This window comes from Prosopis cineraria, unplaced genomic scaffold (assembly GCF_029017545.1).
Source record: "Prosopis cineraria cultivar Desert tree isolate PC_DT_omini unplaced genomic scaffold, ASM2901754v1 PC142, whole genome shotgun sequence".
NCBI lineage: Eukaryota > Viridiplantae > Streptophyta > Magnoliopsida > Fabales > Fabaceae > Prosopis > Prosopis cineraria.
The window spans coordinates 54424-68440 of NW_026555469.1; the positions used below are offsets into that span (position 1 = coordinate 54424).

A 14017-nucleotide genomic window follows, 5' to 3' on the forward strand; every position below is an offset into this window, starting at 1 on the left:
ATAGCATTTATAGTATTTAATAGGGGTAAAAGTGTAAAAAGACATGAAAATCATAAAGATATTTTATAAATAGAATCAAAACAAGCGTATTAGTGAAGTCTTGTATTGAGTATATAGACCAAGTCGAGTTATCCATTTATGCTTTTTTCTTTTTATAAAAGTAAACTTTATGAAATTTATGGACTGTCAATTTCAAAATATCCATTCTTATTTATTTTTTTTGTATTGCAGATCTCACATTTACCTTCTTTTTATTATAAGGCTTTTATTATTTTTATCCTCATTTTTTTGTTAATTGTTTATTCTCATTTACTATATCATATTTTTAAAATTTTATTATAATATATTTTGAAAAATTACTATATAAATTTCAAGAAAAGTCATATGGACAATTAGATATTTCTGCCAATCTACAATATTTGTGAGTTGTCAATTTCAAAATATTCAGTCCCATTTTTTATTATAAATCTCACATCCATCTTCTTTACTATGAGGTTTTTATTGTCTTTTATTTTTACCATGAGGCTTTTGCTTTTTTATTCTTATTTATAATAAAAAAATTAGAATGTAATGTGGAATCTAAAATGTGTTCAACATATTTTAAAATTTAAAGACTTCATATTATGTGTTTTGTTTGGGTACTGACATTATATGAGTTGGGAAAATCTAATTACACGTCTTTATTTTTTTTTTTTTTTGAGTGAAAAGGGAAGTATCATTAACTTGAAGCAGAGTTATGCAAACAGTTACAGCAAGAAAGCATTACATCACTGATCTAAGGGAAGAAAGACATATATATGAGTATGATTAATAATAGCTCTAATATGGGAAAGAACACAATCCACAGCAAAGGTTTCATCTGTGAAGAGACTATGATTTCTGATGTTCTAAAGTTTCCAACAAGTGGTGTTAAGGCCAATCTTTCAGGAAATATTCAATTAGGGATTAAGTAATTGACTAGTGAACCATGGAATCATCTCCCATAAAAATCAAGTAGTAAATCAGATGGCAAAACTTTCTACCAAACGATGGTAGTAAAGGGACACTAAGTACATGATCCATAGTTTCAACATGAGAATGGCAAAGGAAGCAAGTGGGGTCATCTGTCATCTATCATCTATATCTTTCTCAGTTGGTAAAGAGTTTACCTATGGTCATTAATCACACAAAAGTATGGATCTGTTAAGCCACAGGTAGTTTTCAAACCTTGGACCAGATTTTATCAGTCGAATTCCAATCAATACATTGACAAGTAATATATGTTGATTTAACAGTAAAAGCACCATTTCCAGTCAGGTTCCAATAGCAAGATAGCTTTCCCAGTTCAATTATATCAAGCTTTCCCAGTTCAATTATGTCAATAGAGACACTGGTAATCTTTTGGAGTATGTGTCGAGATAGCAAATGATCGAACAAGCTCCATTTTCATTGCCCATATTCATTAATGAAATCAGAGACTAGTTTGAGTAAGTTGGATTTGTTAGCATTAAATTCTGGTTTGACTTTTGGGTAGGAGATAATGGACCCCTACATCTCCTATCTTTTGAATGTCTTGAATTTTGATCACAACAAACATATGCAATACTCCATGTCCCCGTTGCTGCATAGTTGGCAACTTAATTAATGGACCATTTAGACTTTAGAGTTAGTTAATTTAATGCAATAAATATCTCTACATCCAAGTCTAGTTAATCAGCCATACAAGCTCTCTCTCTCTTCATTGCTCGTGAGTTTTTTTTTAAATTCAAAATTGTTATATTAAAACATGTTTAGACATTAAATATGGATACATCTCCTAGTAGAAATTAGAATTATGAGAAGAAACTAGCTTCTTCTACTAAATTCAACCCCGTTTACACATGCTTTTTCTTCTCTTCCCCTTTTTCTGTAATGAAAAAGTTTAGGTGAATTGAATTATGAGAATTTACTAACATCAGGACATGCCTTCAGATTCAAAAGAGAATTTATAAATCATCTACTAATAAGATCCTTACATTGAAAGTGAGATTTAATTTTATAGCCTTATAAGTAATGGCCTAAATTCTTACCACTTAGATTAACTTTTGTTTTTGGTACAAACTGGACCGACTTTTGTTAATTCTTCTCTTCTCTTTTTTCCCTTTTTCCCCCTTTTTTGGTTCATAGATAATAGATTATAATACAAAATTGGAAACAACCCGAAAACTCATTTAGCCCAAGTACAGGCCCAAAATTCAGGAACTCGAATTAGTTGCCTTCGCCTCGAGCGAGTCGAGCTCTGCTTCGCCTTCGCCGCCGGTGCATTAGTTCATTTCCTACTTTCTTGGTCCTCAATTCATGCTATGTTCTTCAGCTGACTACCACCGTATGAGAAACTCCAATCTTCATCTTCATCTTCTCCTTCTCCTCCTTCTCGGTTTGCATCTGAGTTCAGTCCTCTCTTGGAAAAAGGATGAGTTTAGAAGCTGTAACCAGACCCCATTTTGCAAGCGAGCTCGAGCCCGCAAGACGGGCTCCTGCTCTCTTGTCGCCCGCGACGTTTCCATTTCCGATGGCGACGTCGTTGCCAAGCTTGTTTCGAACAGCCCAGAAATTGTTGAAGATCAAAGTGAAATCAAGCCCTTGATTCTCACCCTGTCTGTGTACCAAGACGGGATAATGCGGCTCAAGATTGACGAAGATCATTCTCTGGGTACACCCAAGAAGCGCTTCGAGGTTCCCGATGTGATTGTGTCTGAATTTTCGGGCAAGAAGCTTTGGCTTCAGAGACTTTCAACAGAGACCATCGGCGCAGATTCTGGTCCCTCTTCAATTGTGTATTTATCGGACGGTCATGAAGTGGTTCTTCGTCACGATCCATTCGAGGTTTACGTGCGTGACGGAGCTGGTAATCGAGTGGTTTCCTTGAATTCTCATGGATTATTTGATTTTGAGCAGTTGAGAGAGAAAAGGGAAGAGGATGATTGGGAAGAGAGATTCCGATCGCATACAGATACTAGGCCGTATGGCCCTCAATCGATTAGTTTTGATGTCTCTTTTTATGGGGCTGATTTTGTGTACGGAATTCCCGAGCACGCGACCAGCTTTGCTTTAAAGCCTACTAGAGGTCCTCAAGTCGAGGAATCAGAACCCTATCGATTGTTTAATTTGGATGTTTTTGAGTATCTTCACGATTCGCCATTTGGACTTTATGGGTCGATACCTTACATGCTTTCACATGGGAAGTCGGGGAGGACATCGGGGTTCTTTTGGTTGAATGCAGCTGAAATGCAGATTGATGTTCTAGGAACTGGGTGGGATGCAGAGTCTGGGATTTCGCTTCCTTCATCCCAAAGCCGCATTGATACCTTTTGGATGAGTGAGGCTGGTATTGTTGATGCATTCTTCTTTACTGGTCCTGAGCCCAAGGATGTGATGCGACAGTATATAACTGTAACTGGTGCTCCGGCAATGCCACAGCTGTTCTCAACAGCATATCATCAATGCAGGTGGAACTACCGGGATGAAGAGGATGTTGAGAATGTTGATTCAAATTTTGATGAGCATGACATTCCGTATGATGTTTTGTGGCTTGACATTGAACACACAGATGGGAAGAAGTATTTTACCTGGGATAGTGTTCTTTTCCCACATCCTGAAGAGATGCAGAGAAAGTTGGCTGCAAAGGGCAGGCACATGGTTACCATTGTGGATCCTCACATAAAGCGAGATGAGTCGTTCCACTTGCACAAGGAGGCCACGCAGAAGGGTATTATGTAAAGGATGCAAGAGGCAATGACTACGATGGCTGGTGCTGGCCTGGTTCGTCGTCCTACCCTGACACATTAAATCCTGAGATACGGTCATGGTGGGCTGATAAGTTCTCTTTCCAAAATTATGTTGGTTCAACTCCTTCACTTTACATATGGAATGACATGAATGAACCCTCGGTCTTCAATGGTCCAGAGGTATGTAAATCACTTCAAAGATACAATTTTGGGATAATAAAACTTTTGGTCTCTTAAGTTTGCTTTTGGGATGATAAAACTTTTGGTCTCTTAAGTTTGCTTTAATCAAGTCTTAAAAGTTCTATAACTATACACAATTACACCACATGTATGTCTGTGATTAATATGTCTTTAACCTAAATATTAAAGAATAAGTCACCTTGCTCACATGCATCTTCCGCTTCACTCCCCTTATTGTAACCCACCCTGCATCCTCTTCAAATCATAACTACTAATTCTACATAGTTATGAAAATTTAGACTTGATTGATAAAGATTAAACTCCAGCGACTAGATTGATAACTGAGGCAAACTTGAATGATGAAAAATTTCATCATTCGTATAATTTTCTTTGTAGTTTCTTCATTTCAAGATTCTTATTGTAATATGTATAAGTTGCCTTTGCAGTATTTCCTAGTTAAAGTCATTGTTATTTGCTTCATTCTTAACTAGCGTAAAGATACTCATTTTTTTTTTTATTTGGTACACAAAATAGATGATGCAGGGGTATGTAAGATATACTATCCATGCTCGTAATAATTATAAGTCAAATTGCACCAGCCATAAATTGAGAAGTCCTTTCTCTTAACATGTAATGAAGCTTAATATCTCTCGTGGCTAAAATTTTCACTGGTCCTACAGATCTGATGGATGTCAGCACACTACTGCTTTCTTTTTTTCTTTTCTGATCGATAATACTGTAATTTTTAGTGATCCAAATCCTTGTTAATTCTTTGCCATTAACTAGGAAATATAATATACTCCCTCTGTCTTCAAATATAAGCAAATTTTAACCAACTCACAAAGTTTAAGAAAGTTAGTTGATCTTAATAATTATGTCCAATGGAAAATTTTGGACTAAAATGTCCTTGTAATTAATCCTTATTTTCCCCATAATTTAATGATATTATCATTTAATGAAGGGCAATTTAGGAAAGATGATATAAATTCTTCTTGAAAATTGTTGTTTCGCTTAAAAACAAAATTTGCCAGAAGCCATATGAAAGTATTGCTTGCATTAAGGAGTTTACTATGCTAGTACTAGCTTCACACTGTTCTTAAATTTCTAATTTCAAACAATAACGGTTTAACAGTTTCTCCATGTAATGCTGTAAGTTCTTATCTTGATGTTTGTTCTGTCTCATTAGAGCTCTTGGATGATGTATATCCTTGTGAGCCTTGAATTATTGGCACATATATTCTTGTTTCTTCTGAATTTCTGCTTTAAAGTTACTCCCTCAGTTCTTATATATAAGAAGTTTTCTAAAACTTTTTTTATCTTTAAATATAAGAGGCTGTCAGCATATTTTTTTAATAAATGGATGATTATACCCTTATTACATTGGAAAGGGAAAAATATAAGTACTCTCATTAATTTACTTTGAAAAAAAGAGATTCATTTTTTATTTATAATAATTAGGGGCAAAACTAGAATGTTGCTGTGCTTTTAAGTAGATAATCAACTTTTATTGGTTTGCGTGAGTTGGTTAAAACTATCTTATATATAGGGATGGAGGGAGTATATGACAATCGAAGTAGATAGCAAACTTTTTTGTTTATTTGTAATACACACAAGGAAAAAGGATTTATCTACTTTCATGACATGTCACTTAAGTGTTATGTCCACCTCTAAATTTGAGATTGAATATGTGGTTTGCTTCTTGACCATATCCAGGTGACAATGCCCAGAGATTGTTTACACTATGGAGGTGTGGAACATCGGGAACTGCATAATGTCTACGGTTACTATTTCCATATGGCAACAGCTGATGGGCTAGTGAAACGTGGTGAGGGGAAAGATAGGCCATTTGTTTTGTCGAGGGCATTCTTTGCGGGAACTCAAAGGCATGGAGCAGTTTGGACTGGGGATAACACAGCTGATTGGGATCAGCTTAGAGTTTCTGTTCCAATGGTTTTAACCCTTGGCCTTACTGGACTACCATTCTCAGGTTGGGATTTAAAGTCAATGTGCTCTTGCAGTTGCTGGTGTTCTTTTCTTTCTTTGTTTTTTCCCCCAATTTTTATCTTTAACTACATGCTTGTATCTCAATTACATCTTGCAGGTGCCGATGTTGGGGGCTTTTTTGGGAATCCTGAAACTGAGTTATTGGTTCGCTGGTATCAATTAGGTGCTTACTATCCTTTCTTCAGGGCCCATGCCCATCATGACACTAAAAGACGAGAACCATGGCTGTTTGGGTAGGATTTGCATTAAGATTTCATTCTGGCTTTTTATTATGCTTGTTTATTTTCTTTTTTGTTAAACAAAGTTACAAACATTTGGTACTTTTTTCTTTTCCCTTACCAAGACCTGACTGCCCTATTTTATAAGTTACTTGTTAGGCAATTGATTGTCATGATCCTCTTCCCCTTTCCAAAAATATTAGTGAATATTTTATTAAAATAATTAAGATTACTTGGTGAAAAAATGATATTGTTAGTCAGCCTCATTCTGAAATAGGTAAACCTGCCCCCTGATGTATTATACCAAATTTGTGTAAATTTATTGTCTGGTCTCCGCTTTTGGAGTTATTTTCTTTCTCAAAACATGGGTGCTAGATGGCTGAAATACATTATTTGCCACCCCTGTGGCCCTGCCACAGTAATAACTGGCAGAAGTTGAATTGCATATCCTAATATTCACCTTTTTTATATTTAACCTGAGCTACACAAGTCTCTTTGCAAGGATTGTTAACTAATGGTTCTTACTTTATTGCAGAGAAAAGAATACAGAAGTTATAAAGGATTCGATACATGTTCGTTATGCATTGCTCCCGTATTTCTACACTTTGTTCAGAGAGGCTAACTTAACTGGTACTCCTGTCCTGAGACCATTGTGGATGGAATTCCCATCTGATGAGGCTACTTTTAGCAACGATGAAGCTTTCATGGTTGGAAACAGCCTTTTAGTCCAAGGAATTTATACTGAGGTGCTCTTGTGATTTACCGACTACTTCTTTAGTTTCTTTCAGTATTTTGTTTGCATATCCTTTTCATTTCATTTATTCTCGTCAGCAGCTCTTAAATTAATTTCTGTAGTTCTTTCTTCCTGCTAGGGAGCTAAACATGTATCAGTCTATCTACCTGGAAAGCAATCATGGTATGATCTAAGAACTGGAAATGTGTACAAGGGAGGGTTGACCCACAAGTTGAAGACTACTGAGGAGAGTATCCCTGCTTTCCAGAGGGCTGGAACCATTGTACCAAGGAAAGACCGATTCCGACGAAGTTCCACACAGATGATAAATGATCCCTATACTCTGGTATGTGTACCTGTTTTGCTGTAAACCTTCTGATTATGCATGCATGAGTAGGAGTCACATGTCTAACTTCATCTCTCAAATTCTTTTATCCTACCTTTCTCTGTTTCAATATATAGGAGGTCTTGGACTTTTGGCCTTTTATTCAAACTCTCTGCAGTCATATATATGTTACCATGGAATTTGGTCTTGCTAGTTCCCTATGTACTTGGCATTAACAGGACCACTTTGAACACTCAGGGATGTTTTCAGAAAATGTTTGTTGCTTGCTGTGTAATATTTCTGTTGCCACCTGACCAAACAGTAGAATTAAGTTGATGAATAGTGATGTGTGCAATTGTATGGTTTGCGTGTTTTGTTGTACTATTAAGAGGATGAGAAGCATAAAGAACTTGGCTAACTTAATGTACCGCATCTGCGTGTCAATTCATAAAATTTTGTCATTTAAATATTTAACAACTTTAAGTCAATTTTGATCTTATTTTTTAAATCGTCTGATTATGTCAGCCAAGCCTGAATAGTTTGTTTATTAAACCATTTGAACTCGAGTGTCTTGGCTTCACTTTCTTGTTTATGCTCCTTTGCCAGTATCTTAAGGAGGCTGATGACGCCTGACAGTAATGGAAATTAAACTATTTGTTTGCATCATAATAATTGATGATATTATTATTGTCACTTCACTTTGACAGGTCATAGCTCTCAACAGTTCTCAAGCAGCTGAAGGTGAACTCTATATTGATGATGGCAGTAGCTTTAATTTCCTGCAAGGAGCCTACATCTATCGCCGATTTGTTTTCGCCGATGGAAAGCTTACATCTGTGAATCTTGCACCTGCTTCCCAGGGCAGTGTTCAGTATCATTCAAATGCTGTCATTGAAAGGATTGTCCTCTTGGGATATGCTTCTCGCTCAAAGAATGCACTGATTGAACCATCCAATGAAAGGGTTGAAATTGAGAATGCCCCTCTTTGGATTCAAAGATCGCATGGTTCTCATGCTATGACCATCCGGAAGCCTGATGTCGGCATTGCAGATGATTGGACGATAAAAATTTTGTAACACAATCAGATTTCAACCTCGAGGTTCAAGCAAACAGAGTTGAGGCAAGAAAATCTTTTAGAAGAAATGAATGCGGTTAATGTGGTTTGAGCAGATTGTCTTACAATTGAATTTTGAAAGTTGCAACTCTGCCCACCGCAATTTATTTGATGAGGATAATTTTGTATCATCTAAAATGGTATGTCCTTTTGTTGTGTTAATTGCAGAAGGGAATAACTTGTTATGAAATACCCTATTAAAGGAATGCTAAAAGATAAACATGGTAAGTCTTTCCAAATTGACTGCATTACTACTGTTTATTCGCAGCTAAATCTTTTGGCAAATGAAAAATCAAACGGCTTTTATGTTTAGAGAGAAGTCATTCAAGCATTATGTTTCAAGTCTTGAGCAAAAGCATTAAGCTGATGGATCTAGTTGGATGAGCTCGTAGGGAGTCCCAGTCATAATTCATGCAAAGCCAGTGAGTTGTGATTTAAACAATTACTATAAGTAGTATTTATTAATAATTTTGAAATATAAGTGATTTACTCCACTTTTATAAATTCGTTTTCAAGAAGACAGTATGATAGTTAAGGTTTTTTTTTTTAAAAAAAGATTTAATGACATTTAGATTCTAATAATTTTATAAAAAAAAAACAATTGTAAATATCTATTCAAATGATTGCAAATTTAAATAAAACATTTACAAACTAAATATAATTTTTAATTTGCAACACTTTTTTTTTTTATAATTGCCTAAATCATTTGTAAGTTATAATTTAATTTTAAAATTTTATTGAAAAATCTAACTATCATTAAATTAAGAATAAATTTCATGTTTGATTGTTCAACTATCCATCAATTGCCCGAAAACAAATTGTTAGCATTTACAGTTTGACCACATAAAAATCATCCAATCTGAGCTGAAAAATTAATAAAGCAATCATTTAATGAGTCCAATTAATCTTCAAAATCAATTTCGAATAGACTAAACTAATGAAAAAATGATTTATTATTGTCAGAAATAAAGTTGACAATCAATGATAAAGATTTAAGATGTCTCAACCCATTTCACATGAGCTTAGCCTTATAAACTAATATTATATTTATATATATATAATAAAAGTTTTATATTTAAAAAACCATTGTGATCTAGATTTAACCCTGATGAGATCAGTAAATCACGAAGCATATGAACAAGATCTAAATTGTAAACTCCCAATAAATTGCTTAAATGACAAGGACTTTTACCACCCACATCATCTTTAGTTGGTAATTTAGAAAAACTATACTTATTTCCTTCTCACAGCAAGAAGAGAAAAGCAAACAAAATTATTATAAAGAATTATGAAAAGCAAGAAGAGTCCAAAACTTGCTTGTGCTTCTCCTATTCAACTAAGCTTATTTCTTCTACATAAATGGTGTGATGCATTGACTCTTAGTATCAGCTACACACTGCCTCCACTGCCAGTCTCCTAGTTAAGCTGGAAGAACACAAGTTTTTCTTGAAATTCTCTTCATTTAACTTTATGACACACTCCTTTTTGTTCAAGCACGCCTACAGAAACAATAAAACATTTAAAAAAGAAAATAACTTCTTTTAGAATGAAAAGAATAAAACAAGCATGATTACTTGTTAATATATCATTCACTCACACCCCAATATATAATCAGTAAGCAGATAGCATAGTCTAACCTTGGTAGCATGGACACTAAAGAAATTAGAGAGAATTACTCCTAGATCCCACATAATACCCTAAAATACTATGAAGTTCATGTGTGGGACCTAAGCTAATTCTCCCAAGAAATTACAAGTCCACCAACTGAATAGATAAATGCACACATCAAGTCATCTTAGATGATGAAAACCTTATATTTAAGGTGACAACTTGACTCATTTACTTGTAATTTCTTGAGGTGAAAAATTATTAAATACTCCTTAAGTAGCACATCACCTATACTCTCAACAACTAGCAGTCTAAATTGAATACAACAACAACAAGCCTTTATCCCACTAGGTGGGGTCGGCTACATGGATTGCAAGACGCCATTGTGCTCTATCATTTATCAAGCTTTTAGAAATATTATTAATTAAGAGATCGCGCTCAACAACTTCCAAGAGTGTTCTCTTAGGCCTTCCTCTACCTCTCTTAATCGGACTCAAAGTTATATGTTCTCTTCTCACTGGTGCCTCCCTTGGTCTTCTTTGTACATGCCCAAACCATCTCAACCGATTTTCTACCATTTTTTTCTCAATAGGTGCCACCCTCACTTTTTCGCGTACGTGCTCATTTCGAATTTTATCTTTATGTGTATGTCCGCACATCCATCGTAACATTTTCATCTCTGCTACTCTAACTTTATGCTCTTGCTGTTCCGTTAGAGCCCAGCATTCACTACTATATAACATTGCCGGTCTGATAGCAGTGCGATAAAACTTTTCTTTAAATTTATTAGGCACCTTACAGTTGCAAATAACTCCTTTAGCTTTTCTCCAATTAAACCACCCAGCTTGAATTCTATGTGAAATATTCCCACTGATTTCGCCATCATTTTGAATAATGGCTCCCAAATATCTAAACTTTTTCACTTGAGGTATAATTTGATCTCCCAATTTCACTTCCAAATTATTGTCGAATAGTCATTTACCAAATTTACAATATAAATATTCCGTCTTACTTCTGCTCAGACGAAAACCTTTCGACTCCAATGTCCTCCTTCATAACTCAAGTTTGCAATTAATCTCTTTCTTATCTTTGCTATAAGAACTATATCATCCGCGAAGAGCATACATTTCGGAATTTCCTCTTGAATATGTTCCGTCAAAACATTTAAGATCAAGTTGAACAAATAAGGACTCAGAGATGATCCCTGATGTAGTCCAATCTTTATAGGAAAATTCTTTGTTTGACCACTAGGCGTTCTTATACTAGTTTTTACCCCCTCATACATATCTTGTATGGCTTTAATATAAGCAATCCATACTCCCTTTTTTTCCAACGCTTTCCAAAGCACTTCTCTTAGTATACGGTCATAAGCTTTTTCCAAATCAATAAAAACCATGTGTAGATCTTTATCTTTACAACGATACTTTTCCATTAATCCCCTTAGTAGATAAATCGCCTCTGTAGTTGATCTACCTGGCATAAAACCAAATTGATTCTTAGAAATACTTGTCTCCAATCTCAACCTGTGCTCAATTACTTTCTCCCACAATTTCATTGTGTGGCTCATGAGTTTAATCCCTCTATAGTTAGTACAATTCTGAATATCCCCTTTATTTTTATAAATAGGAATTAATGTACTTCTCCTCCACTCATCAGGCATTTTCTTGGACCGTAAAATCACATTAAATAACTTAGTTAACCATCTCACCCCTTCTTCACCTAAACATTTCCACGCTTCGATAGATATACAATCAGGTCCGTTGGCTCTACCATTTGCCATTTTCTTAAGAGCTTCCTTTACCTCCTTATCACGTATTATTCGATAGAATGACAAATTTTGTTCTCCTTCACCAGTTACTAAATCCTCCAAGTTACTAGATGAATCCTCTCCATCATTGAAAAGTTTAGAAAAGTAAGTCTCCCATTTATTTCTAATTTCATCATCTGTAACTAAAATTCTTCCCTCTTCATCCTTAATACACCTTACCTGTTCTAGATCTCTTGATTTTATTTCCCTACTCTTGGCAATCTTATAAATATTTTGCTCTCCTTCCTTCGTCTCAAGGTTCTTATAAAATTCTTCAAAAGCTTTAGAACGAGCTTCACCCACAGCTCTCTTAGTTTTCTTCTTAGCCATACGGTACCTCTCTCAATTTTCCTCATTGTTACACAAATGTATGGCTTTAAAACAGTTCTTCTTATACTTGATTTTGTCTTGTACACTATTATTCCACCACCAAGTCTCCTTATCTCTCAGACCAAAACCTTTCGATTCTCCCAAAACTACTTTTGCAACCTCCTGTATCTTTTTAGCCATATCCTCCCATATGATGTTAGCACTTCCCTGAGATTTCCAAATTCCTTTATCCAAAAGATTTCGCTTGAAAATATCTTGCTTCTCACCTTTTAATTGCCACCACCTAATCCTTGGTGTTACTACATGTCGACGTTTTTGGATTTTACTCATAATACACACATCAAGGACTAGCAGTCTAAATTGAATAAATTAATTTTTTTTAAAACCTTATCAATGCACAGATATTCTTTCTCTTCATTAAAATATTTTTCTTCTACATTTTCTCCTACATTTGGACTAAAAAATTTTGAAGAGTGTGAATGACATGACACTTTGAGAGTATATAATAATTTCTTGACGTTGTGGCTTCAAACTCTTTCCGCTGGAGAAGTAGCATTGGATAAATAGAACAGACCTAACAGGACTTACTTGCATATTCAATCTCAAACCAAAAACAAATCATGACATGCCTTAACTGTGAAAAGTAACCTCAGAAACTGAAGATGTCATCAGAGATTTGAAGACAGTAACTTCATGTAAAGAACAAATTCCAGAAACACATACCTTTTCGACAAGTGAACTAGAATTTGGATCATGGCAATCTCCCATGCGGTAGGATCCACATGTTCCTGAAGGAGTTCCAAAGCTAGCAAATTTTATAGCAGAGATGCGAGTATCTTTGGGGCACGCTAGACGGGCAAAAGGCGTGTTTTTGTAGTTCTCAAATTTATCTTCACTCTCAAGATCAAGACCAAGGGAGGGGAAATCCTCTGCCACAAGGGCACATGCACCAGAAACTTTACGTCTCAAGAAACTAATTTTTGTTGGATCACCACCTTTCTCTTCAAAAATAACAAGAACATTTCCAGATGGCTTGAACCAAGATCTTGGAACATGATACCTGATCCATAGGAAAGAATGCATTATTTCATGAAAAGAAACAGATTATAACAGACTCTAAGACCTACCAGAAGCACATAATATTGGTAGTATTTTATATTCATAATGGATGATTTCTATTCTAAACCGTTTGTTAGATTAGCATAGTTAACACAACACACAAGTAACAAAATCTATGAGATTTAATCAGTTTTCAACTATTTCATCTTCTATCTACTAGTGATTTTTGTTTCTTGTCGACTATAGACTATAGAATAATTTAATTGCTCGATGACCTAGATCAACTTCTGCACAAACAAAAGTCTTATTATAGAACTTTTCTTGGCCCATTTCTACTATTGTTATGCAGTTTGGCAAGAAACTCTATTTCAGCCACTTGTAATTACTAGATCTCCAAGGTAAGAAAAAAGACAAGGAAAAAAATTAAAGACAGATTACTGCATATATAAGTCCTCAGCTTCAATTAAACCATCTTAGCTCACAGTTTTACCATTTCTGGGTGGGTTCTCCACAGCCAGTGTCACATTTGTCAGGATTGAATTTGCCTCTATAGTCACATTTTTTAACACACTCTTGATGTAAATTTTTCCTGGGCCAATATCTTCCAATTTCTTCTCCATTTAACCATGCTAGACCTTTCCCATATGTAACATATCCAGTCCAACTGGTTCATCCCCTAGTGGAGCATCAACAATTACCTGCATGACCAAGAACTTACTTTTTAAGATTCTTTACCACACAACAGTAGCCAAGTGAAAGAAAGAATTCTTTATAATTTGCAGAACTGACATCAAAAAAGTAATTACCTTGTACCATGTCAATGGCTGTCCTTTTGGTGGTCTGTAGAAGTCCAGTTTACATTATTTAAGCCATCTCCCTGGTATATCTTCAGG

At 35.2% G+C, this 14017-nt stretch overlaps 2 protein-coding genes across 2 annotated transcripts; one reads left to right on the forward strand and one right to left on the reverse strand.

Moving 5' to 3' along the window:
* Positions 1-2284: 2284 nt before the first annotated feature.
* On the forward strand, positions 2285-8559 carry LOC129295562 (probable glucan 1,3-alpha-glucosidase). The gene is given in 7 exon segments (XM_054934086.1): positions 2285-3721; positions 3724-3926; positions 5640-5913; positions 6028-6163; positions 6684-6894; positions 7021-7227; positions 7914-8559. Coding segments are annotated over 7 exon segments (2805 nt in total). The 5' UTR covers positions 2285-2316; the 3' UTR covers positions 8283-8559.
* A 906-nt stretch (positions 8560-9465) lies between these two features.
* Positions 9466-13788, reverse strand: LOC129295559 (beta-galactosidase 3-like; the record flags this gene model as incomplete). The annotated part of the gene is made up of 3 exons (XM_054934084.1): positions 9466-9819; positions 12789-13125; positions 13615-13788. Coding segments are annotated over 3 exons (625 nt in total), but the record flags the coding sequence as incomplete, so codon positions are not given.
* Positions 13789-14017: the final 229 nt, after the last annotated feature.